The 25,876-nt window shown below is 45.6% G+C and overlaps 1 protein-coding gene across 1 annotated transcript; it reads right to left on the reverse strand.

The window, feature by feature from the left end:
* Window positions 1–863: 863 nt before the first annotated feature.
* On the reverse strand, window positions 864–25,015 carry LOC119955090 (CD9 antigen-like). Its single transcript, XM_038780960.1, has 8 exons — window positions 24,803–25,015; window positions 18,112–18,214; window positions 15,122–15,219; window positions 9,034–9,108; window positions 7,233–7,331; window positions 4,944–5,006; window positions 1,962–2,045; window positions 864–1,878 (listed from the first exon to the last, which is right to left on the reverse strand). Exons 1-8 carry the CDS (start codon window positions 24,863–24,865, stop codon window positions 1,816–1,818), a joined length of 648 nt encoding a protein of 215 aa, XP_038636888.1. The 5' UTR covers window positions 24,866–25,015; the 3' UTR covers window positions 864–1,815.
* Window positions 25,016–25,876: the final 861 nt, after the last annotated feature.

Here is a 25,876-nt window from a genome sequence, read left to right on the forward strand (position 1 = left end):
TTGAAGTTTACAAGTGTAAGTATTGTTTTCTGTTTTTTTATTGCCAACAATTTTTGTTTATAAAATAACCAAGCCCTATTTCTCATACTATCACTCCTGAAACAAATCTATCTTTCCGCACCAAATTGAAACTTTAAAAAGTTATGGCATCTGGTCCATTCGCTTGGCCACTGCTACTCAGTTCAAGGGCAATTAGGGATGGGCAACAAATGCTGCCTTGGCAGTGACACTCACCTCCTGTGAAATAGTTTAAAACCTGTAGTTACCTCAGTGGCATCAGCCACCAGGATCCAGTCCACTCCCCACCACCAGGACTTCCCTCAGGGCTCTTCATATCAGGACCATGGAGGTTCGGGGCTCATCATTCTTCGTCCTGCTCCCCCCCCCCCCCCCCACCTCCCGCAACGGGCAGGCTGAGAGTGTAAAAGATTAGGTAGGGTCTTCAGTTGGTTTTGCAGATCTCAAGGGATCAGGAGGAAAAAATAGAACTTGCATTTCCAGAACACCTTCACACCGTCAAGACATCCTGAAGTGTTTTGGGGCAAATAGTGCACTTTCTGAAGTGTTGTCACTGTCATAATGTAGGAAACACAGCAGCCTTTGCAACCAGGTACTAACTGCTAGCAGCCTAAACTTGCCCTTCCACACATCCTTCAATAAGTAACTTACGTTTACACCCAGAGAGAGTGGTGAGAATGTGAATCCTACTCTCACATGGATTGGTTGAGTGGATTGTAAAAATACGAGAGCAAAGGGAATAGAGAGATATGCTGCAAAATGAGGTGAAGCGATGTGGGATGAGGGGCGTGTGAAGCATAAATACCTGAATTACTTTGTAATTCTTTATAAAACACAAAGAAACATCTTTTTTCACTCTTTATTATTGACATTTACATTTATTTTTTATTCCTGACAGTAGTAACCTGTATCGTGCGGTAAGTGGTAACCAATAAAAGCTGCATTTTATTACTGGCAGAGTAAAGATTGTAATCAACCTTAACCCACGGGTGAACTCAAAGTTGTTAATCATGTTAAACGCAATCTATTTTATAATTACCAACAGCTCTCCCACCACATTACCGGCAGCGGTCTTCCTGGTAAAATGGGATGGAATTACAGAACGTGATTCCTAAAATCACACTTCTGTGGTATCAATGCAATTTGTTTTATTGGATCAGCAATCGGAGCATGCTGATCAGTAGCGAGTATCGGAAAATTGCCTGGCTCACTTTGCAGGAGGAAGAAGAATCATATCGGAACAGCTTTTACTGCTGGCGATGCGTTCAAGAAACACTCCGAAAACTGAGCGAAATATCTGGGGAAAATCACTCAAAGTTACTTCTCGGCGAAACGGGGATAAGTGAACCCATTGGAAGCTCTAGAATGTTTGATAAAAGGGCAGTAATTCTGTGGAGAGTGTAATGGGCGATAAAGGGAAATGTTTCTCTTCTTTAAGGTTTACAAAATTATGCAGTCTTTAGGCCATAGTGGGTTTTTTTTTAGTCATTTGTTACAGTAAAAGTTTTTAAAATGTAAAATCTTGTCCTGTCACTCTTTCAGCTAATAACTGGTGGTTTGAATCTTTTGAGAAGTTATTGGTCTCTGCAGAAGTCGTAACAAAATCTAGAAGGGGATAGAAATGCAGAGCCAAACCCCTACAACAAAAGTAACTTTTAGCCAAAAATAATCATAATTTGTACATGGAAATGAATGACTGGACTTTTCCAAAAAGTTTTTTTTTTAAATAGCATTTGTGTTATAAAAAGTAAACAGATTTGATTTCAAAATGGCACTTTGTGGTTGACATTCTGATTGTTAGATTACACCGGATGGTTTGATAGATCGTTGCAACAGAATCGTGAATATAATCCCGAAAACCTGAAATATAACAAAGAAACATCAGCAACAAACAGGAAACCTGAAGTAAAGGCTTGAATCAAAACATCACAGATCTCCCTTACTGTAATGAGGGCAATGCCAAAAGCAATTGCTGCAAAGATGTGAAGCTTGGAGTTGATGATTTCTTCAATGGCTTCTAGACAGTCCTGCATAAAAACATTGAAAATAAGAGTTAGCTCATAAACATAGCTCCTGAATTTCATCCCTCCCTAGATAATTTAGGAGTGAGCCTTGCTTTATGGGTAGCATTCCTACCTCAGTAAGGGGAAGGTTGTGGTTTCGAATCCCACTCAAGGTTGTTGCAAAAACAGGGGATTAGGAGTGCTGGACTTTGAATGCTGTGTTTGACCATTAGGTGCTCAAATCTGTGAGCAGTGACAAATCCCCCCCCCCCCCCCCCCCCCCCCCCCCCCCAACACCATTTTACCAGCCAGCCCTACTTCCACTCAGGCTAATGACCTCTTTGTATTGGAGGGAACTTAACCTCCTGGATTACGAAAGAAGTGTGATGATTCAGGAACAGAACATTGCCTTTTCATCTCCACAATCAACCCAGACTGAATCCATGAAAGCATAAAATTTCTTGTCACTCCCGATGACTGTTTGGGCACTTTAGATAAGAGAGATAAAAATAAAGATAAAATTGTATTTAAGTAGCATCTTTTAGAACAACCAGACATCTCAAATGCTTTACAGGCAATGAGGTGTAGTCACTGTTGCAAGGTAGAAAATGCAGTGACCAGTTTGTACACTGCAAGCTCCCACAATGACCAAATAATTTGTTTTTTGTTGTGTTATTGATTAAGGGATAAATATTGGCTGGGACATTGGGGAGAAAATCCCTTCACTTCTTCATTGTAGTGTTACGGAGTGTCTTACGTCCACCTGATCATTTCCTGCCCCTGCCCCTGATCAGGGGGCTGGTTTAGTACAGGGCTAAATAGCTGGCCTTTAAAGCAGACCATGGCAGGCCAGCAGCACGGTTCAATTCCCGTACCAGCCACCCCAAACAGGCGCCAGAATCTGGCGACTAGGGGCTTTTCACAGTAACTTCATTAAGGGACTGTTTAGCACAGGGCTAAATCGCTGGCTTTGAAAGCAGATCAAGGCAGGCCAGCAGCATGGTTCAATTCCCGTACCAGCCTCCCCGAACAGGCGCCAGATTGTGGCGACTAGGGGCTTTTCACAGTAACTTCATTTGAAGCCTACTTGTGACAATAAGCGATTTTCATTTCATTTCATTTGATAGGGCAGATGAGGCCTCGGTTTAACATTTCATCCAAAAGGCAGCGCCTCACACAGTGCAGCACTCCCTCGGTACTGCACTAGAGTGTCAGCCTGGATTTTGTGCTCAGCCCCAGAGGAGAGTTATCCCTTATGACCTGGCCAATATTTATCTTTCCACGAATGTGACCAAAAACTGTTTATCTCCTTGTTATCTCAGTGCCGTTCATGGGAACTGACTGTGCACAAATTGGCTGCTCTGGTTTCTACTCTACAACAATTATTTTAGTTCAAATAGTACTTCGCTGACTGTAAAATGCTTTGGACTGTTCGGAGGCTATGAACGGTGCTATATAAATTTTGTTTCCATAGTTACCAATAATCTGAGTTCTGCATGGTTGTTCCTTTTTATTCAGGGTCACGTCATGCAAATTCTCTTGAATAATGATCACAATTCAAACTTTGCCAGCAAACATCACACAAACCTAATCGAGGGTGATTTTCAGAAAGGTTATTGATTCCATTCAAGTCTGCCAGCATAAGGACATAAATACACAGAGCCAAATTTTGTCTTCCCCTCCCACACCCGGCCAATCAGAGTGCTGTGGGAGAGAGGGGTGGGGCAATGTCAGACGATGTGCGGAATTTTTGAAAATAAAATGGCAAAGTGCCAGGTTCAGTCAGAAAACGGGCATGTTTCTCTGCAGATCGTCCCACACTTTGCCACTTTTTGAAAGGGGGGTGGGGGTTGGCACCATCATTGTGAGGGGCAGAGCCTAAGCTCGCCAGCAAGCCTGGCCTCACAGAAATCAGGCGACATTTTTAAAGGGTGCCCCAAACTCAAAAGTGAAATTAAACATCCCCCTCCCCTCCCCCACATGGATATAATAATCTTTATTGTCACAAATAGGCTTACATTAACACTGCAATGAGGTTAATGTGAAAATTCCCTAGTCGCCACATTCCGGCGCCTGTTTGGGTAGACAGGGGGAGGATTCAGAATGTCCAATTCACGTCTTTCGGGACTTGTGGGAGGAAACCGGAGCACCCGGAGGAAACCCATGTGGACTCCTCACAGACAGTGACCCAAGCCGGGAATCGAACCTGGGACCCTGGTTCTGTGAAGCAACAATGCCAACCACTGTTCTACCGTGCTGCCCTTGGGGACACCCCTCCTCCATGGATAGCATGATTCCACTTACAAACATAGATCGCTGACCTGATCTTTCCACTGCCCCCCCCCCCGCCCCCTTCCTCTCACCCCCCCACCCCGACCCCCCCACCCCAAATACAGATCGCCAGCCTCAGGACAGCAGGGTCTTCCCAATGGGTCGCCCTATGTGGCATTCCCGTACACTGCCCTATATTATCCACCTCCTTGGCACTTCCCGACGCCACCGGGTAGTATCTCGGAGAAGATATTAAATGAGAAGCCAGTCTAATTAAATGTGATTGGCTCTGACCTCAATTGCCCTGGTTCAAGCTCTGGAATACCCTCCTTAAACCTCTCCGCAACTCTTCCCCTCTTTTAAGACACTTATTAATAACCAAGCTTTCAGTCACCTGACCTAATATCGCCTTATGTGGCTCACTGTTATAGTTTGTTTATAACGCTCCTGTGAAGTACTCGGAAATCATTACCTTCAAACAGTGACATAAATACAAGTTGTGTTATTCCTCTTTTCCCATTAATGTTTTGCCTTCCCTTTGCTACATGTCAACCAAAGCAGTTAAGAGGAGTGAGCAGTGTCCACCAGGTTTATTCCAATATACACCAACCTCAGCTTCCGCAAAGATTATATTAAGGCTTCGACCCTTACCTTATATCCGGTGGTACATCCTCTCACCGAGCCCTGTTTATCTTTGTAACCACAGCAGCCCAACTGAAACCCAAAAATATTTCTGTTAGTCAGCACGAAAGGAGAAAACATTTACACCATACAACTCAAAAGAGAAACCCTAACAAACAATTGGCCAAATAACCATTCAGTTTCATTGTTTCAGCTAATGTTTCAACACAATATCCCTATGTAGTCCAGTGTTATTACCATGGAGGAGGGTCACTGAGACAGCGTATTCTGGCTTAAACAGCTATGAGTCCACTTCTGAGTGTTGGCGGAAAATGCGCCCAGGCTAATTATGTCAGGAACAAAATTGGAGTACACCCAGTTTTCATACAAATGGCACAGCAGATGTTGATTCCAGGAGGGAGGCAGATACAACGAGATCATCCATCATCCTGCGCCAATTCCTCAAACACAAGATCATCCAGGGAATTTGGACGTCACTGGCTAAGCCAGTACTTATTGCCCATCCCTAATTGACCCTGAGATAGTTAGGGTGAGCCACATTCTTCAAACACTGCAGTCCATGAGGTGTAGGTACACCCACAGTGCTGTTAGCAAGGGAGTTCCAGGATTTTGACCCAGTGATAGTGAAGGAATCGAGATGTATTTCCAAGTCAGGTTAGTGAGTGACTTGGAGGGGAACTTGCCGGTGGTGGTTTTCCCAGGCTTCTGTTGCCCTTGTCCTTCTAGATGGTACAGCTTACGGATAAGGAAGGTGCTGCCTCAGGAATCTTGGTGAGTTCCTGCAATGCATTTTGGAAATGGTACACACGTTGCTACTGTGTGTCGGTGGTGATGGGATTGAACGTTTAACGTAGTGGATGGGACTCAAATCAAGCAGACTGCTTTGTCCTGGATGGTGTTGATCTTATTGCATGCTGTTGGAACAGGACTTATCCAGGTAAATGAAGATTATTCCATCACATTGGGTGGCCCTGAGATTGCTTTATGAACTGAAGTTTTTCTTTCTTTCAGGATATTGAAGGCTGGCCTATTGGTCAAACCACATTAGGAATAGTGCCGTGGGGACTACCGCACATTGAGTGGATGACACTTTAGCTCAGCTCCATATGGGATGTCACCATCACACACTCGCAGCTCCACACCGTTTACATAGAGTAACAGGGAGGCCTTAAACAAAGGCTAAATTTCCCAGCTAGAATTTGCCTCTAGAACTAACGGATTGCCACAGAATTCTTTGTGAAGTGCCTGTTTTTTGCAATGTGCTAAATATGTCAATACCATGGTGTAGTGGTAATGTCACTGAGCCAATAATCCAGGGACTGGTTAATGCTCTGGGATCACCATGGCAACTGGTGAAATTTAAATTCAGTCAATATATCTGGAATGAAAAGCTAGTCTCAGTAATGGTGGCCATCATTGTCGTAAAAATGCATTGGTTTCACTGATGTCGTTTAGGGAAGGAAATCTGCCAGTCTTACCCGGTCTGGCCTACAGGTGACTCCAGACCCACAGAAATGTGTAGTTGACTCTTAACTGCCCTCTGAAATGGCCGAGCAAGCCACATCCACATCCCATGAGAGAATAAATTAAAACTAACAGAATGCAATTCACAATTTCCCACTTTCCATTCAGGTGAAAACATTCCCGGATGTGAATTACTCACTCTCAGAATGGGGGTTGCTGGCAAGACTACAAGTTATCTTTAATGCTTCTAGATGTCCTGAGACAGTGTTGTGGGCCTTCTTCATGAATTCTAGCTGTTTGATACAACTGAATGACCAGGTCACTTTGAGCGCAGTTAATAGTCAAACATGTTGATGTGAGCATGGAGTCAAATGTAGGCCATACTGACTGCAGACAGAATCATAGGTCAAAGAAGGAGGCCATTCAGTCCATCACATTTGTGATGACTCTTTGAATACTGCTTCAAAATATGTAATATAATAATGTAAATATGTTCTTTGTTCTTTAAGGTTTTGGCCAAGGGTAGTATCATGACCAGTACAGGTTTGGGGAGCCGAAATGCCTGTTCCTGTGCTGTATTGTTCTTTGTTCTTATTTGACATGTAATGTGCAGGGTGATAGTGAGAAAGCTGAGGAGTAGGCCCAAATTGGACAGGACCTTCGAAGAGCCAGCAGAGACACAATCGGCCAAAGGCCTCCTTCTGTTCTGAAATATTGTTTGGCCACTCTTCAAATTCAATTCAAATTCTCAAACCACCTGGTGTGATTCAAAGCTCACTTTCTCACGTACACTAATGCTGTAACATTGTATATTTGAGAAAACAGTCAACCTACAGTTTTGTGCAGTGCGTTGATCATGCACTTAAAGTCAACAGCATCTGGGCTGCTCACATCAATGGTCCCAGCATAGGCATCCTGCAACTGCTTAATCACCTGGACAAGAAACAAGGAAAAACAATCTCAGATTGCTGGTCTGTCACTGCAAAGATTTATTTTCATATGACACAAGAGCTGTGGAAGTGTATTCGGACTTGCATCCCACATGGAATGCAAGACGGTGAAAGGGACTGAGACACGATCAAAATTTGATCTCATGACCTTGTTAATATTTTTTCTTATATCTGGAGGAGTACTGCTGCTCCTCCTATGGCTTGTCAGCTGTCGCTCAATGGTAGAACTCTCACCTGGGTCAGAAGATTGTGGGTTTGAGACCCACTCGAGACGTGAGCATTGAAATCCAGGCAGAACCTCTCAAAGCAGCACTGAGAGTGTGCAATTCTGTCCGTTTTTACAAGCTGTGATGCAGGAAGAGTGTGGGTGTAGAAAATGGCTGGTAAGAAAGCCCATCTTCGTTCTCATGAACAGCAGCTCAATATCATTCATTTTCACCCATAACTCAGTCCTTACACCCCACACACCCCTCATACATCTTCCATGGCCTTTATATGCTTATGTCGCCTCAATGTCCCCTCATACCTCCCATGTCCCCTCATATCCCCATCCCAGTCCCTGCGCCCTCCATCTCCCCCTGCTCCTTCATATCCACCATGGTCACTCCATGTCCCCTCATATCCCACATGCCTCCTCCATGACCCCCATGTATCCTCCATGGCCATTCGCCCAGTATTCATGATGGGAAAACCTGAGGATGTCATTGAAATGGGTGTTAAAAAAATTCCAAACAAAAAAAGATCTGTCATTCAAACATATTTCATAATTATAAAAACTCTCATTCACAGAAGCTATTCAAAAAATGTCAATCTCTCAAATGTTCAATCTGTTATAAAACAAATCAATACTCATTCACTTACCCTATTAAAGACAGATAATCCTTTAATAACCTCTTAAAACTGTAAGTCAAAATATGAAATATGCTGAGATCAATGGTCTTGTAGCATTTGATACTCAGCCAGGCATTCTTAATAGATTCTTACATCAAAAAACCCCATTGCAGCTCATAAACAATGAAAATTAAAGATCAGTGACAAGGACCTCACATTCTGACCAGTCTCTATCTCTCAACCAACATCACAAGAACAGATTATGTAGTTGTTTATCCAATTTCTATTGGTTTAGGGATTGGATTCCAGTGCAGCACCTAGTTAGCAGGAGGTACACCCACCAGTACTTGGGCAGAATGAAATGGGATGCATAACTGGCCCATAGTTGGAGAGATGGAGGTTTTGTGAGGGGTTTTTTTTAGCACTGGAGAAGTAACAGAAATAGTGCAGGATGAGGCCCAGAAGGTATTTAAACACATGGGTGAGAATCGTATCATTGAGGGTTTTGGTAATTGACAAAAAGTACATGTCAACCAGATGGAGAGTGATGGAAGATAAACCTCTGTAGGCAGTTGTCACCTACCATTGCACGCTATGATCTAACAAATGCCCTTTGTAATTACATCTTATTTCAATAAATATTGCATAGGTTCATCACGGCATGTTTATCACTGTTAATAATTCAATCAAATTTCAACGTTTCATGGACTGTGTGACTGCTCTCAGGGATCTAAATCAGAGGTAGAACTTGGTAGAACTTCCAACAATGATCTGAGCAAAACAAATTCGTAGACAGCTGACACTGACAGACAGAAAATAAAAAGGAGTTGTGTCAAACACAAAAATAAACATACCTCATCTTTCTGTGCAAATGCCCAAATAGCGACGGCCATTTCAACCAGAAATAAAAGCACGATAATCGCAAAATACTGAGAGAGAATAAGAACAGTGAGTGAGATACAAGTAATGAGGACTGACACGATAATCTGTCTGATCTGACCCAATTCATTGTCATAAAGATATTGGTCCTGAATCTCCTGGGTTGGAATGGAGGAACAAAGGGAGGCCATTCAGCCCCTTGAGATACCCTGTCATTCAATGAGATTGTGCCTGACCTGTGCCTTAACTCTATCTACCTACATTGCTTCTCTAACCCTTAATATCTTTACCCAACAAAAATCTATCAATTCATTTGACCCTCAGCCTCAACAGATTCCTGGGAAGAGACTTACAGATTTCCACCCCGCTTTGTATAAAAAACAACTCTTGGCATCATCCCCAAATAGCCTCACTTTAATTTTAGTATTTTGATCTCTTGAGCTAGTCAATGTCATCAGACGAAATAGTTTTTCTCCCTCCTTAATCATCTTAAATATTTAAATCAAATCACATCTTAATCTTCTATATTTAGGGAGCACCAGGCAGGGTACATTCAACCTATATGCAGAATTTTAGGTGAATTTGTTTAAACATGGAATCCACTCACAGGACAGAATCTTCCTGCCAAAGACCAGTCATATCTCTGCTGGTGAAGACTGGCCACCAGCCTGAACGATAAATATATTGCTGTTCCTTCACTGTCGCTGAGTCAAAATCCTGGAACTCCCTCCCTAACGCACTGCTCGCTGCCACATTCGCAAGGGCAATTAGGGATGAGCACTAAATGCCAGATTAGCCAGTGACGACCACATCCCATGAAATAATTTTTTTAATGACCTCCTTTATTCTTCTGAAGTAAACACTCACTTCAGTGAAACTTACACCATCTCTAAACCCTTACCAGAATAAAGTGTTCAATTCTGGAGGACATCAATTGTTTTCTCTGGCATCACAATGGCTCCAATGGCAGCTGAAGACTGGGCTTGGAGGAGCTGGGGAAAACCTCAGGTGGAGCTAGTCCAATACGTTGGACACTATCCGCATGAGGGGAATTGGAAATTCAGATGTGGCTATAATTGTATTTCTGATTAGCAATTAAAAATATGTCATAGGCACTGTCGTTGGTCACATGATCTCAATACCCATATTCACACAGCCTGTGCGAGTGAACTTTAAGTTTTCTGTTCTTTGTTGGTAAAATGTTGATATGGAAACATACCAGTCTATTCGATTATCGAACATTTTACTTCCTTACTTACTGAATGGAGGGTGATGTTTTTGCAGCGAATGAATATAGCTGAAAAACACTTACTGCATTGTGTGTGATGGATTTTCACCTAAAATTAGTACAAGGAGAGAAGTCACCACGGCCTCACCTGAGAATTGTTATTGATTTCAATTGGACAACGTTGTCTTACAATCTGATTGGACTGGTAATGTGCTGCTGATGCACTATAACAGACACTGGGGGACCACTCCAAGTATGAAATGACCCTCTCTTTGTGTACAGGTTGGCGTCTCTGGCCTGGGTCTACGGCAGGCACAAGTCTCCTTTACACAGAAACTTTTGGTTTTATTAATTTTACCGGATGTGGGCATTATTCGTTAGGCCACCATTTATTAACCATCCCTAATTGCCCTTGAAGAGCTGCCTTCTTGGACTGCTGCAGTCCATGTTGTGTAGGTACACCCACAGTGCTGATAGGAAGGGAGTTCCAGGATTTTCACCCAGGGTGCCACCCGGGCACCCTGGCGATATATTTCCAAGTCGGGGTGAAGAGTGACTTGGAATGCCAGGTGATGGCTTTTCCCGATACCTGCTGCCTTTGCCCTTCTGGATGGTAGAGGTCATGGGTTTGGAAGATGTTTCCCAAGGAATCTTGGTGAGTTCCTGCAGTGAGCTTCACATGGTGCGATTTAGGCTGGGATTCTCCGGTCCCGCCACGTCGGGTCCTGTGGCGGAGGAGGTGGCAGCCCAGCCGCAGGTTTTCTGACTTTTGGTGGGATGGAACCATCCTGGTGACGGGCAGGGCTGAAAACTCCCACCTTTAGATTAATACACATCTGTATAAAGATCATTTGGTTCTGAAATGTTAACTCGGCGTGATTCAGCAGACTGAAGTCAAAGTCTGCTGAACATTGCATTTAGCAGGATCTTTTCAGCAGTTGTAAAGCTAAGAACCATCCTGCTATCCAACAGCACTTTACCATTTTGTTTCACCTTGGGGAGGTTCTTGTGTAAGGCCGCATTTAAAGGGATCTGTCATTTTGTCTGGCAACCCCGATCTTTCTCCCCCCCCCCCCCCCCCCCTTTCAGGTCCCACCCATGTTTTGGAGCCAATCTCATGCCCCCCCCCCCACCAAACCTTGGAGAGGTCCCTCAGTCCCTTCCACTATCAATACTCGCCCGGGCCCAACCCCTAGCAGTGCCAACCTGGCACCTAGGCACCCTAATACTGCCAGCCTGGCACTTTGTCAATTCCCCTGGTGCCCTGTCAGTGCCACCCAGTCCCTGGCAAAGTCAGGGTGGCACTGCTAGGGTGCCAGGCTGGCAGTGCCTAGATGCCCAAGTGCCACCCTGCCTGTTCCCGACCACCCTGAAGTCTCCAATGGCCCGGGAGACCTCCCCAGTGCTGTTAAGACATAATTTGTGTGGATTAATATTAAATGGCGCCCTGAGGAGGTCTCCTAGTTATGGCTGGTGAATCCTGGGCAAGGGTAAACCCTGTATCCGAGTATTTAAATGAGCCATTAGGGTGAGATCTGGATTGCGCCAGGCGGAGTGAGTCGGGTAACTTGCGATCAGCTGCACGTCCGAAGCCTGGTTTTAGGCTCGCCACGAATTACCCGCTGCACCCAGATCCGTACCTGGCACAATAGGGTTGCTGAATCGCACCGTCTGTTTCTCTTTCCACAGATGCTGCCAGACCTACTGAGTTTATCCAGCATTTTCTGTTTTTATTTCAGATTTCCGGAATCTGTAGTATTTTGCCTTTAGTAAACAGTTGGGCATTGTTTCCAACAGTTTATAGTGGTAGTTTGACAGAGTTGGACAGAGTTTCACACTTTAATATAGTTTGGCCGTTCCTACTAGTTTGCTGCTGGAAGAGGTTTTGTTGCAATGCAGCTGTTAGTTTCATTTGTTTTGTTTAGAGTGCCCAATTCAGGGGCAATTTAACGTGGCCAATCCACCTACCTTGCACATCTTTGGGTTGCGGGGGTGAGACCAACGCAGACAGGGTGAGAATGTGCAAACTTCACACTGACAGCGACCTGGGGCTGGGATTGAACCTGGGTCTTGAGCGCCGTGAGACAGCAGTGCTAACAACTGTGGCACCGTGCCGCCGTCGCAGCTGTTGATCGTCAATGCAGAATGCCGTAAGCTGCATCATTGAGTTAGGACTGGTATCATTACTCATTCAGTTCCATAGATTCATTGAATTTATAGAAGGAGGCCATTCTGCCCATTGAGTCTGCACCGGCCCTTGGAAAGAGCACCCTACTTTAAGCCCACGCCTCCACCCTATCCCCATAACCCCACCTGACCTTTTGGACACCAAGCAGTGGGTGAAGCCCCAGCAGATCTCTGGAGGCGTTCTCCTGACAGCAGGCAAAAGGGCCAGGGTGTTCTCCTTTACGTAACGCCACCCTGCTGCTTCACAACCTCTGCTATGAGGTCATAGCTGCTACAATAGGCCATCCTGTAAAGAGGGACAACCTCCTCAAATAATTTTAAATACTTTGCAAACTTCAGAGGGCATTCCTCTGTTGAGGTGCCCTTGCGTTCTCCGGTCAGCTAGGGAAATCTGAAGATGCTCCTTTTGGCACAGATCGCTGTTTGCCCCACTCATTTGTCCATCAATGACACTCTCATGTAAGGTGGTATCACCAGCAGAGTTATGAAACACATTGATCACAACCTCTGAAGGTCTTCAAAGGCAGGATGATTCCGCGCTGTGAGTGGCTTCCGTTTTTAAACAAGTTGTTTTTCTGCATAAGATCTGTCATATTTCTATAAATGTCTCAATCAGTCAGTGTCGACAGCTGAACAGGAAATTATGGGATATATAGCACGGTACACTAAACACACACACTGAACTAAGGGCCAAGCTTCAAATTATTGACATGGGGCAGCAGGGTAGCATGGTGGTTAGCATAAATGCTTCACAGCTCCAGGGTCCCAGGTTCGATTCCCGGCTGGGTCACTGTCTGTGTGGAGTCTGCACGTCCTCCCCCTGTGTGCGTGGGTTTCCTCCGGGTGCTCCGGTTTCCTCCCACAGTCCAAAGATGTGCGGGTTAGGTGGATTGGCCATGCTAAATTGCCCGTAGTGTACTAATAAAAGTAAGGTTAAGGGGGGGTTGTTTGGTTACGGGTATAGGGTGGATACGTGGGTTTGAGTAGGGTGATCATGGCTCGGCACAACATTGAGGGCCGAAGGGCCTGTTCTGTGCTGTACTGTTCTATGTTCTATGTAAAATAACATAAAATGATCAGGTCAGAAACAGGCCATTCAGCCCAGCTCTGAGAATCGGCCCTCCAGCTTTGATAGCTCACCTGCCATCCTTAATTGGGCAGGAATTGTCTCCTGTCAATGGTCAATGTTCCCAATGGAGAAAAGGATAACGTACTTGAAGTTGCAAAGAAACCACTCATTTAATCCAGCCTCTCTGTGTCCTCCTCACAGTTTACATTTCCTCCTAGCTTTGCAGCATCAGCTAACTTAGATACGTTACTCTCTGTTTCTTTATCCAAGTCGTTAATAAAGATTTTAAATACCAGCAATGATCCTTGTGACACTCCACTTGTCACAGCCTGTCAGCTTAAAAATGCCCCATTTATGCCTTTTCAATGAGATTTTCTCAGCGTCCCTCATTAATTTGCTTAGAGACAGGTTCTCTGCCCAATTAAGGTTGGCGGATGAGCTCTCAAAGCTGGACAGCCAATTGTCTTCCACCTTTGGAGTGCAACAGCCAAGAATGAAGGTAAGTAAGAGAGAGAGTGCTTCAAAATGGAGACATACCTCCAATTTCTTTAAGCCTTTAATTAAAAAATAGATTCAGGAGCCAGATCATCACTGTGAGGGAGCAGGGGAGTTGCTCCGCAGCGTGCTGTGTGGCTGCTTCTGCACCCAGGGAGCACCTAGGCCTTCCTGCCACTCTGGCCTACCCCAACCTGCCAGTGGCAGGGACACCTTCAGCACCTAATTATCCCCTTGTCATTACTGGAGACTGGGGGTCAACCATAAAACTCTAGACAGCCTCATTTAACTGGTCTCAATATGGTTCTTAATGCGCTTGATTGGTTGCACCGGGGATATGGTAGCGAAGCAGTAAAGTCGCTGGACTAGTAATCCAGGGGCCCAGGCTAATGCTCAGGCACACAGGTTCAAATCCCAACATGACAACTACTGCAATTTAAATTCAATTAATAAAATCTGGAATACAAAGCTAATGTCAGTAATGGTGACTATGATACTATCATTGATTGTTGTAAAAACCTATCTGGTTCACTATAGCCTCTAGGGAAGGAAATCTGCCATCCTTACCTGGTCTGGACTCCAGACCCACAGCAATGTGATTGATTCTTAAGTGCCCTGACGGCCATAATCCCACTTCCATGAAAATGGCCTGGATGAATGGATCTGGAGAACCAGTAGTCTGGGAGTATTCTAGTTTGGTTCAGTTGGCTGGACAGCTGGTTTGTGATGCTGAGTGAGGCTAACAGTGCAGGGTCAATTCCTGTACTGGTTGAGATTATTCATGAAGGCCCCATCTTCTTAACCTTACCCCTCGCCTGAGGTGTGGTGATCCTCAGGTTAAATCACCACCAGTCAGCTCTCCCCCTCAAGGGGGAAAAGCAGCCTATGGACATCTGGGACTATGGCGACTTCACTTTACTAAACATAAAGTCCATAGGCATAGTCCATGTTGAGACAACTCATTCAATGATATAATTAAGTTTTAATAAAGCTATTTTTAGCTCTTATTGATATCGCTGCACCAGCACCGGCAACATTTCTATATTCCACATATAGCTCTTCAAACTTAGGCAGTCATACTTACAACCCAAAGTAAACATTTTGATTCTCGAGTTACAGCAAAGTATCCCGTGAAACCGGCAACCAACAGCAAGCCTCCTGCTGCCCACATGGCATAAATACCTAGAGAGAAAGTGGACATTGTCATTGTAAAATTGCAAAATGTCTTTTCTTTCCTTGTGTTTGGTCATTGCTTCAATTGCATACCTCCCTTTCCCCTTCAGTGTAACCACCCCAAGTCTATCTCTCCTGTCCAAATTTCAGCCCATCTCACATCATTGACACAATTTCACTTGCACTTTGGTGTGTTGTCTCTCCTTCATTCCCCTCCCCACAGTGTTTAAAATAGTTGACTGTTCTTTGCCTCCAGTTCTCCTCTGTTGGCCAGTTTTGGGGCTGCCCTTTCCCACCAAACACAAAGCCAGTGAATCTCCAATTATCCTCCATCTCCTGCACTCACATCTCCAGTCCTGGGTTACCTGTAATTTCCTTTGCTCTTCCTTGGTTTAGCTCAGTGGGCTAGACAGCTGGTTTGTAATGCAGAGCAAGGCCAGCAGTGCGGGTTCAATTCCCGTACCAGCTTACCCGAACAGGCGCCGGAATGTGGCGACTAGGGGCTTTTCACAGTAACTTCATACAATTGAGGATTATTATTATTGGCAATATTATCTGAAGACATGAGCTGGCTTCTGTATCTATAAACATTGATAGCACCCAGCTCTATCTCTGCACCATTCTCTCAGTCCCACAATTCTGACACCTCTTCTCCTGCAGCCCCCACCCCACCACTCACCATATAGGATTAACAGCACAGAAATAAACTATTTGGCCCCATTCATCCATGACAGTCTTTAAGTTCTACAATGACCTCCTCCCACCCCCTCTCCATCTCACTTCATCGTATAAAGAAGAACAGAAAGGTGAAAGAAAGGAATGAAGCAAGGGAAAGGAGCGAGTGAAGGGAGGAAAAATGATCTAAAGAAAGGAAGGAGATGGGAGAGAAAGGGTGCAAAGAAGAAAGAATGGATGAGGAAGGAATGAGGGAGGATGGAAAGGAAGGAATGAAAAGAACAATGGAGGGGTGAGAGGAAGGAAAGAGATGAGAAGAAGTGAGAAGGAAGAACGGGAGGGGAGAGAAGGTAGGAAGGAGGGAAGAAAGGAGATGAGGAGAAGAAGGAAGGAAGAATGGGAAGGGATTAGAAGGAAGGAGATGAGGAGAATGAGACGAAGGAGGAGGAATGGGAGGTATAGAAGGGATGGAAGGAAGGAAGGTTGATGATATCTGGTTGGATTGGTGCTCAGTATTTAGTAGCCTCATTATGAGCAAAGCAACAATGAATCAAGCTAGATGGAAAGACGACATGAAGGTTTGTTCATCTGAGCTCTCACTGAGGAGAGGGGCTCAGTCCTACCAGGCTATTTGAATTACTGAGTGCATAGAGATGTCACATCGTTCTCCAACAACAAAACCTCAATGAGCCACAGCAGATTTTCCCCAAGGATTATTAATAATTTCACTTGCTTTTTTTGGACAGGGGTTTAATGCACCACTGTCATCATTGCCATTAAACAGGAGAAGAAATTCTTTTGCAAAATTATCAGCACATATTCACACACTTTCCATTATTACTGATTTTCATAGATTCACTTACAACTTTGAGTAAAGTCATTCAGAGGTCCTTGGGGTCGAAGTGGTGGGTTCCCTGGTGGCGGAGAGTGAAAACACCGGGGCGGGATTCTCTCAGTCCACGCTGAGCCGGAGAATCGCCGGGCCGGGGGTGAATCACGCGACACCGCCCCTACGCCGGTCCGCCGATTCTCTGGAGAGCGGAGAATCAGCGCCATTGGTGCCGGCGTGGCACCAGTCGGGGGCCACTCTACGCGGCCTCTCCCGGCGATTCTCTGCCCGGGATGGACCGAGCGGCCGCACAAAAAATCCAAGTCCCATCGGCGCTGTCCACGTGTGGTCTTACCCGGCGGGACCTAGCTGCGCCTGCATCCGGGGGCAGCCTGGTGAGGGGGGTAGGGGTGGTTCGAACCCAGGGGGGGCCTCTGCTGTGGCCTAGCCCACGATCGGGGCCTACCGATCCGGTGTCCGACTTCTCAGGCTGGGAGCCACGTTTGCTCCATGGTGGCCCCTGTAGCCCTATGCCATGTTGCGTCCGGGCCGGCGCGGAGAAGGGAGCCACTGTGCATGCACGCATTGGCACCGGTCGCAGAGCGCATGCGCAGACCCACGGCGCCCATTTGACACCGTCATCGGCAGCTGGAGCGGCGTGGGTCGCTCCAGTGCCGTGCTGGCCCCCTGTAGGGGACAGAATTGCTGCTCCTAAGTGCATGTTGACATCGTCGTTTCCGAGGGCGTCAACACTTAGCCTCAGGATGAGAGAATGCCACCCCAGAAATTCCCACTGACAGCACCGGGACCAGAAGATCCTGCTGCAGGCCAGTAGCAGGCCGCTTCTACCTCTGCCACCGCCATGCATGCTGCGGTAAGGGGGGCGTGGGGGGGGGGGGTGGGGGGAATCCCACTCTATTTCCTGACTCTGGTCGACCTAAGCTCATCTGCTGCTGAAACACTAAGCATTTGTTGCCTCTTGACTTGACTATTCCAATGCATGACTGGCAACCTCCCAGTTAGCACCCTCTGAAAACTTCAAAACTCTGTTCCTTGTGTCCAAACTCACACCACGTCCTATTTACAGGTCAGCCCAGACCAAAAGGAGGTTAGAGGGGTGGAAAGGGGCAAAGCCATGGAGGGATTTGAAGACAAAGATGAGAATTTTAAAATTGAGGTATTGCTGGACTGTGAGTCAATGTAGATTAACAAACACGTTTGGGGGTGATTGAATGGGTCTTGGTGGGTTATATTCTGAGGGGCAGAAGTTTGGATTAGAACTGTGAGGAAACCAGCAGAGAGCAGGAGAATAGCTAAAGTGTGGGAAGAACAAGGCAAAGTTTTGAATTTAATTACAGCTCAGCTCACAACATTGGAAAGTTTCCTCAATATCTCACCAATGGTGAATTTCTCCCCATGTTGAGCAACTTCGTAAAGGCTCTTTGTCCTCTCATCAAAGCGAAACCAAAATGCCAGGAGCAAAATGGTGAGTCCCAGCAACTGGAAAGCAATAAGTAAAAGGATTATTCTTAAGGTCACAACTGTCTACATTGAATCTTTTATCTGAAACTGTGGCAAATGTTAATATAATTATAATTGCTAAACCAGATGGTTCACTAATATCCTTCAGGGAAGGAAATCTGCCATCTGTACTTGGTTTGGCCTACATGTGACTCCAGAACCACAGCAATGTGATTGACTCTTCATTGCTGTCTGAAATGGCCAAGCAAGCCACTCAGTTGTCCACATGGACCACGCTGGTTCAAGATGATGGGAAATTAGTCATGGGCAGACACTCACATTCCATGAAAGAATAAATATAGGAAATAGTCGATAAAAAGGCAAGCTATTTTGGCAGATCAATTATCCTCTTCTTTGTCACATCTGGATCAATACTGTGGAATTTTCTATCAATGTTGTAGGAGCCTTTAAACATTCATTACAAGGTGTAGACATAAAGCCATCAGCTCAGGGAAGGAAGGAGCATTTCTATACTCTTTTCCTGGCTTCATGATGATCCAAATGCAGGAACCAATTTGCCTGCAGCAGGATCCCACACTGTGATAACAACCAGTTCATCTGTTTTTTAACAATGTTAGTTGAGGGATAAGTATTGTCCAAGACACCAGGAAAACTCCCCCTGCTGTTCATGGAAATAGCATTGTGGGGATTCGGTCGGTTCAATGTCTCACCTGAGAGACGGCGAGAGCGATTCTCCTTCCTCCTGCACCCGTTTTCTGGTGCGACGCGCCTCCACCTGCCAGCAGCGGGATTCTCCGTCCTGGCAGCCGGCCAATGGGGTTTTCCATTGTGGGCACGCCCATGCCGTTGGGAAATCCGCGGACGCAAGTGTGCTGCCGGCGAAATGAAGGATCCCGCCGATGGAGAATCCAGCCCGGCATCTCTGACAATGCAGCACTCTCTTGGCACTGCCCTGTGCGTGTCAGTCTGGACTTTGTGGCTGAAACTCTGGACTGGGACTGGGACCTGAACTCAAAATATTTTGAGTAAGAGGTCAGAGTGTTAGCCAATGAGCCCTAGCTGGAGAAAAAAAAAACACAAAAACAGGAAATGCCGGACAATCTCAGCAGGTCTGACAGCATCTGTGGAGAGAGAACGGAGCTAACGTTTCTAGTCGGGCTTTGACAAAGAGTTAGATCCGTTCTCTCTCCACAGATGTTGTCAGACCTGTCGAGAATTTCCAGCATTTTTTTGTTTGTGTTTCAGATTCCAGCCTCCGCAGTAATTTGTTTTTATCAAAAAAAAACACCAACCTGATGTACTGCAGGAACTCACCAATACTGCTTAGGCAGCACTTCCCAAACTCACGACTGCGGCTATCTCGAAGAACAAGGCGAACAGATACCTGGGAACACCAAGTTCCCCTCTAAGTCACACGTCATCCTGACTTGGAAATATATCATCGTTCCTTCACCGTCGCAGGATCAAAATCCTGGATCACCCCCCGCCCCGCCTCCCGCCAGCCCCACCCGGTAACAGCACTGTCGGCATACCTACACCACTTGGACTGCAGCAGTTCAATGTGGCAGCTCACCACCACCTTCTCAAGGGCAATTAGGGATGGGCAATAAATGCTGACCCAGCCAGTTTGCCCACATACCATGAATGGATTTTTAAAAGGTAACTTAGATGGGAACTTGCACCTCAGTCTTTCTGATAATCTACCAGGAATTCAGAGGACAAATCACGGACCCCTCAGTGAAACAGTGTGGCCTCGTTTGTGCCGTCCATTCAAGGTTTTCCACAGCCGCTTGCCAAAGTTATAGCAAAGATCCGGAGAATCTGACAGAAACTTTCTCCCTTCATTTTCATGCTGCATTTTGACAAGTGCCATTAAGATAACAGCACAGTAACAACACAGTTATCGAAGCAATTGCTAATATCTAACTAACTATTGCTAATTTCTAAATGGCATGTGCTGAGGAACTGGAGGTGCAGAGATTTAGGAGTTCCAGTACAGAAATCACCAAAAGCTAGTGGACAGAGATTTTTAAAAATATTTAAAAGGCTAGTAGAAGGTTAACCTTTTTCTCTGAGACCCACCTGGAGTAAAATGGTTAAATTATGAGGGCAGATTGCATAAACTAGATTTGTATTTCCTCGTGCAGAAGATTAAGGGGTGATCTCATTGACAGCTTGAATTTTCACGCAGACGGAGAGGACCTCTGTCTTTGTGACAATGGTGGTGGACGCCCGAATCTGGATATCCCATCCAGCAAACCTGGTCTCTGCCATTTTTGCGTTCGGAGTCATTAGGGGCAGCACGGTAGCATGGTGGTTAGCATAAATGCTTCACAGCTCCAGGGTCCCAGGTTCGATTCCCAGCTGGGTCACTGTCTGTGTGGAGTCTGCACGTCCTCCCCGTGTGTGCGTGGGTTTCCTCCGGGTACTCCGGTTTCCTCCCACAGTCCAAAGATGTGCGGGTTAGGTGGATTGGCCATGCTAAATTGCCCGTAGTGTCCTAAAAAGTAAGGTTAAGGGGGGGGGGGGGGGGGGGGGGGGGGGTGTTGTTGGGTTACGGGTATAGGGTGGATACGTGGGTTTGAGTAGGGTGATCATTGCTCGGCACAACATCGAGGGCCGAAGGGCCTGTTCTGTGCTGTACTGTTCTATGTTCTATGTTCTATGTTCTAATTTACGCAGCTGGGGTTCATGGAGACACCTGCACATTGTTGAAGTGCAAGCTGCCTCAGCGAAATCTGATTTTGGCTAATGGGATGCCCAAAACAGAGTGTGCACTTCAGATCAGGTCAGAAAGATCTAAAGATGTTGGTGTTCGTAAGACAGGTAAGATATCCTTTTGGATATGGTCTTAGGACACCATTATTATAGGCGAGGTGCCCTTTGAAAGAGGTAAGTTGCCCTTTTAGATTTTTTAAAGTAAACACGGTTGCGTGTAAAAAGTGCATAAACTCATTGGACCTGTCGAGATAGTTGTTAGGAGATCTGTCAAAATAGCATCAAGCAATCAAGGAATTAGATCTCCTGCCCTTTAAATTTTAAAAAAGCTGTCGGCAAAGTTAAAAAGGACTCGCTATCTAACTCTTCATGTTAACATATCATTATGGGATCATTGCCGAATGATTGATTTCGCAAATATTATTTTCAGTGGGTGCCTTAAGTTCATAGTTTGATTGACAGCTCCAAGTAGTTGTAAACTCTTTGACGTTGGATTATGACAGCTAATGCTTACTTTCATAAGGGACTAAAGGATTTAAATGTAGTGAATTGATTTTTGTTCACTGTGAGTGTTTTCTTTGAAAGAGAAAATACATCAATAGGCACTTAAAAACTTTATTTAATCTTAGCATGGTCCTCACTTCTGCCCCTGGTGGATACTGGGTGAGTTGGCATAATAGATATGAGGACGAAGGATGGTGGGTGGGGGCATGGATTTTCATGATTCGGTACTAAGTTGGCACAGGGGTTTTAAATGGCAAGGGGTAGTGGATTGGCATAGGTTGGCATGGAGTGTATGAACGCCCATGGGATATGAGGAAGCATGGGCTGCCGTAGATAGGGCAAGGGGAGTGTATGGAGGGTGAGGATATTTGCGGGGTGAGGGCTGTTCTTCATTTTTTGGTTTATTTTCATTGCCTTAGCTAAGGGTTGGAGCATCAAGGATGGTCTTTTCCTCAGACCACTTCGGCATCTGGCAGCCAACAACCTCTTTACCGGGTTCCTGTCAGTATTCCAATTTTCACCACCCCCCACCAACTATACAGCCCACTGTACCACCACAACCGTTTACCCTCCCCACCACCCCGGACCCCAGGATGGAAATTCAGGCTGGTGCTTAAGGTGATTGAAGCGGTTGATAGGGTGGATAGAAAGAGGGTAGATGGAGAGAGGGTAGGTGGAAAGAGGGTAGATAGAGAGATGGTAGATGGAGAGAGGGTAGATGGAGAGAGGGTTGGTGGAGAGAAGACTGATGGAGAGACGGTAGGTAGAGAGAGGGTAGATGGGCAGAGAGTAGATGGAGAGATAGTCGATGGAGAGAGGATTGATAGAGAGAGGGTCGTTGGAGAGACTGATGGAGATAGGGTAGATAAGGAGAGGTTAGATGAAGAGAGGGTAGATGGAGAGCAGAGGAATCTGATGATTCTCTGATTCTCTGGGATCCTGGCCAATTTTTATCTTTAAACCAACATAATTAATCTACAGATCAATGTCATTGCTGTTAGTGGGAGCTTGCTGTGCACAAACTGGCTGATGCATTTTCAACAGTGCCGACATTTCAAAAGTACTTCATTTGCACAAGATTTTCTTAATATCTGTATTTTGATGCAAATACCATTTCCAGAACATCTGAAGACACGGCGTGATCTATCGGCCTCGCAGCACCTGACTTGGGACGCGACGAGGCCAATAAATATCTTGAGAGGCCTCTCGTGGGATTTACCAGCCTCGACATGCCTTGCGAGATCTAATGAGATCCCATGAAGGTGCCGCAATTTGGATCCCACCTACTGATGTCAGACCACAGATTTGCAGATGCAAGTGTGCAGTTAGTCGCACTTGAATATATCTTCGCCGGATCTACCCAGATCCCGGGACATAACGGCCTCACCTCAGAGATCCAGAATGGGCGACGTTTAGCACTTCAACCTGGAGTACCGGCACTTGAGGGGGGGGGGGCTCTCCCAGGCGATCAGGGGGCTCCTGAGTGGCTGGGCTCTGGGTAGGGTGGTACCTTGGCACCTGATGACACCTGGGCACTGTGACACTGCCAGGCTGGCACGGGTGGTGCCAGATACCAGTGGTGGTGCCACATGCCCATGCCCAGGATCGGGCCCAGGCCCATGCTCTGCCTTTATGAGGTGGGGCGCGGGGTCTCAATCGATGAGTTGGGGGTGTCCAGAGACTACGGTGGGGGGGTCTAGAGATCGGGGTACCATTTTAAATGGCGGCCCGATCTCTTTCTGCACTGGCAAGCGGAGCTCGCTTGTGTAGGAATTGGGACTAAGTGGGGCCTGGGAGGGACATTCCTCACCGAGGCCCAGAAATGAAGCAAAGTCCCGTTTAATAGCGGGGTCATTCTCAGCGCTGCCAGCTATCTCTCTCATCGATGCTCAAATGGACTTGCGTGTGCTTGTGCCAGGAACGCACAAAGTTAGCAGTCAGCTTCCAGGTACAGCACAGTACTGCAAGCAATTAGAAAGGCAAATAATATGTGGGCTTTTACTGCATGAGGATTGGGGTGCAGGAATAAAATAGTCTTTGTATAATTGTTTAGGGATTTGATGAGACCGCATTGGAATACTGTGTGCACCTTTGGTCTCCACATTTAAGAAAGGATATACTTGCATTGAAATGGAATGTCAATCCATATCCTCACAATCAGTAGTCCCTCTGTTCCATCCTGACACCCCCCAAAAAATGCCTTTTTGCAACAATACTGTGTGCCACAATTCCACTCTTACCCCCTTGGCGTGCCACTGGACCACACAATAACTTCATAGAACCAACTGAAGGAGATGGCTACGAAGGTGAAAACAAAAGTCAACCTGGTCCAGAAACTGGTGAGCACAATCCTGGGAGCATCAGTATCCAGGGTTTGGACATGAGAGATGGCCCTTATGTGTACTCTGTAGGTGAGTACTGTGCAAGGTGCCGCCATACTGATATTCAACTGAACACTGCGATATGGTGTATCGCAGGAACCCTCAAGTCGACCTCTCGGCACTCTGCCTGTGCTGCCGCACATCATTCCCCCATTAATTATCTTCAATACTACAATCCTCTGGGAAGTCAGTGGATCAAGCAAAGCCACCATCTCCGCATCTGTCAATGCCTTAATTCGCATCTGCCAATGCCATTGGAAGTCACAGCAGCCCTTTTAAACTCACTGCTTAAACTTTAGCATTATGATTGCAACCCCTGATGAAATTTGGAAAGGGAATGGAGTTCACAAGAAGTCAGACAACAAAAAAAACCTGAGTAAATATCTAACCCCAAAGGTCCTATCGTCCACAAAGTTCCTGGGCAACTCTTAAGCTCATCCACACAAACCTCAGCAGATGTGGATACCTACGCAAACGGCAAAGATTCTCCAGTGTGTGACAGTGGGCACACAGGACAGATCACACAACATGTAACAACTCAACGCCCCATTCACAAATACGAGAGAGACAGCAAAGCAATATCCTCCACTACTGCTTACAAGGTTATCTGGCTGAACCAGCCAAAAGGTAAGAGAAAGGGGGTTGTTCAACATCTGCATTAGCCAGAAGAAAGAGAGATCTTATTCAGTATTGTTTTGATTCGCATCTTAAATCACACAAGGAAATATTTTCAGAAACAGACATTTTTAGGATTGTTTCGGATTATTTCAAGATAATGTGTTGGAAATTTGATAGAAAAGAAATCGACTTTGGTACATTATTAACCGCACAATGAATAGTACCAACGAAAAAAAAGCAGCAGATTATAAACAGCCCTGGATCAACAATGATCTTATTGTGGCCAATATTCAAATGAGAAATACTTGAAATGTTTTTAGTCGAATCTCAATTTAACAGGCATGCGCACAAAACAATCAACAAACAAGCAGAAAGATCACCTTACCGAGAATAACAGGTTGAGTATGATGAGACAATATTTGATGCACCTTGCCTGAAACATCACCATTCTGGCAAATGTTTAGCAGGCAGTTTTACTCTGTGCTGTTTTGATGCAGAATGAAATCAGCACAAAGTGAGTGGCACACTCCTATTTAAAATCAGCCGAGCAGGCGACTTCCTGTCCACCCTGTGACTCGTTGCTAGACGCATATACTTCCTCCCAAGTGAATGTTTGACAGAAGCTCTAAAAATCAGAAAACCACAGCAGAAGTTGATTCTTACAGTGTAAAGTTAACAAAATTAGTCCCTCTTTGGTAGATGATACATCGGAGTGCTTTCATACTTTTGTGCTATAGAGGATTTTTGAGCGGATAGAGCTTATGCTGTAAATGTACAAGAGGGGGAAATGAGTCAAAGAGGGCAAAACTCAGTGGCCACTGAAAATAGGCGCAGGGATCACAGTTGACAATAAACCTGCTTCCGATGTTGGCAGCATGCAAACTTCATTTCAATTTAGCTGTTATCTTGTGGAATAACCTTTTATGTGGCTCCTTATTACATGCCTTTTGTAAATCCAAATACATGACATCTACTGGTTACCCTTTATCCACCGTGCACCCTCACAGAACTCCAATAGGTTTGTCGAGCACGATTTCCTTTTCACAAAGACATGCTGACTCCGCATGATTGCAACATAGGGTGGCTGTCCCTCAATTTGAGAATGATGTCTGCTCAGGGTCTTGACTTTCTGCCACATGACTTCATGTGACTAAACAGGCCGAATCTCGACCTGCAGATCTCTGGGCATGGAGGGGGCAGGACTTCCTATGAGATGGTGGGATTTGCTTTCCTTCTCTACCATCACTCTACCTCATCATCCAGGCATTTTGACTGAAAGCCTGGTGCAGCTTGATGGACAATTTGAAGCCTTTTGGAAAATTTGATAGCAAGCTCCTCCCAGTCATTAATCATTCATCTTACGTGCAGCCCAGTGCTAAATCAGCAGGCAGGTAACCCAAATTTGTGTAAATATTTTGTATTTGTCCTCGCAGTAGAAGACATGAAAAGCATCCCAATA

This window comes from Scyliorhinus canicula, chromosome 20 (genome assembly GCF_902713615.1).
Source record: "Scyliorhinus canicula chromosome 20, sScyCan1.1, whole genome shotgun sequence".
NCBI lineage: Eukaryota > Metazoa > Chordata > Chondrichthyes > Carcharhiniformes > Scyliorhinidae > Scyliorhinus > Scyliorhinus canicula.

Excerpts from the sequence above, each read along its gene's own strand:
- LOC119955090 (XM_038780960.1), bottom strand. The coding sequence starts at position 24,865 with ATGGTGATGTTTCAGGCAAGGTGCATCAAATATTGTCTCATCATACTC. Across the intron at positions 5,007-7,232 it reads TCAACGCACTGCACAAAACT|TTGGGCTGCTGTGGTTACAA; the intron begins GTAGGTTGACTG and ends TTTGGGTTTCAG. Across the intron at positions 2,046-4,943 it reads GATGTACCACCGGATATAAG|GACTGTCTAGAAGCCATTGA; the intron begins GTAAGGGTCGAA and ends GTTTTTATGCAG.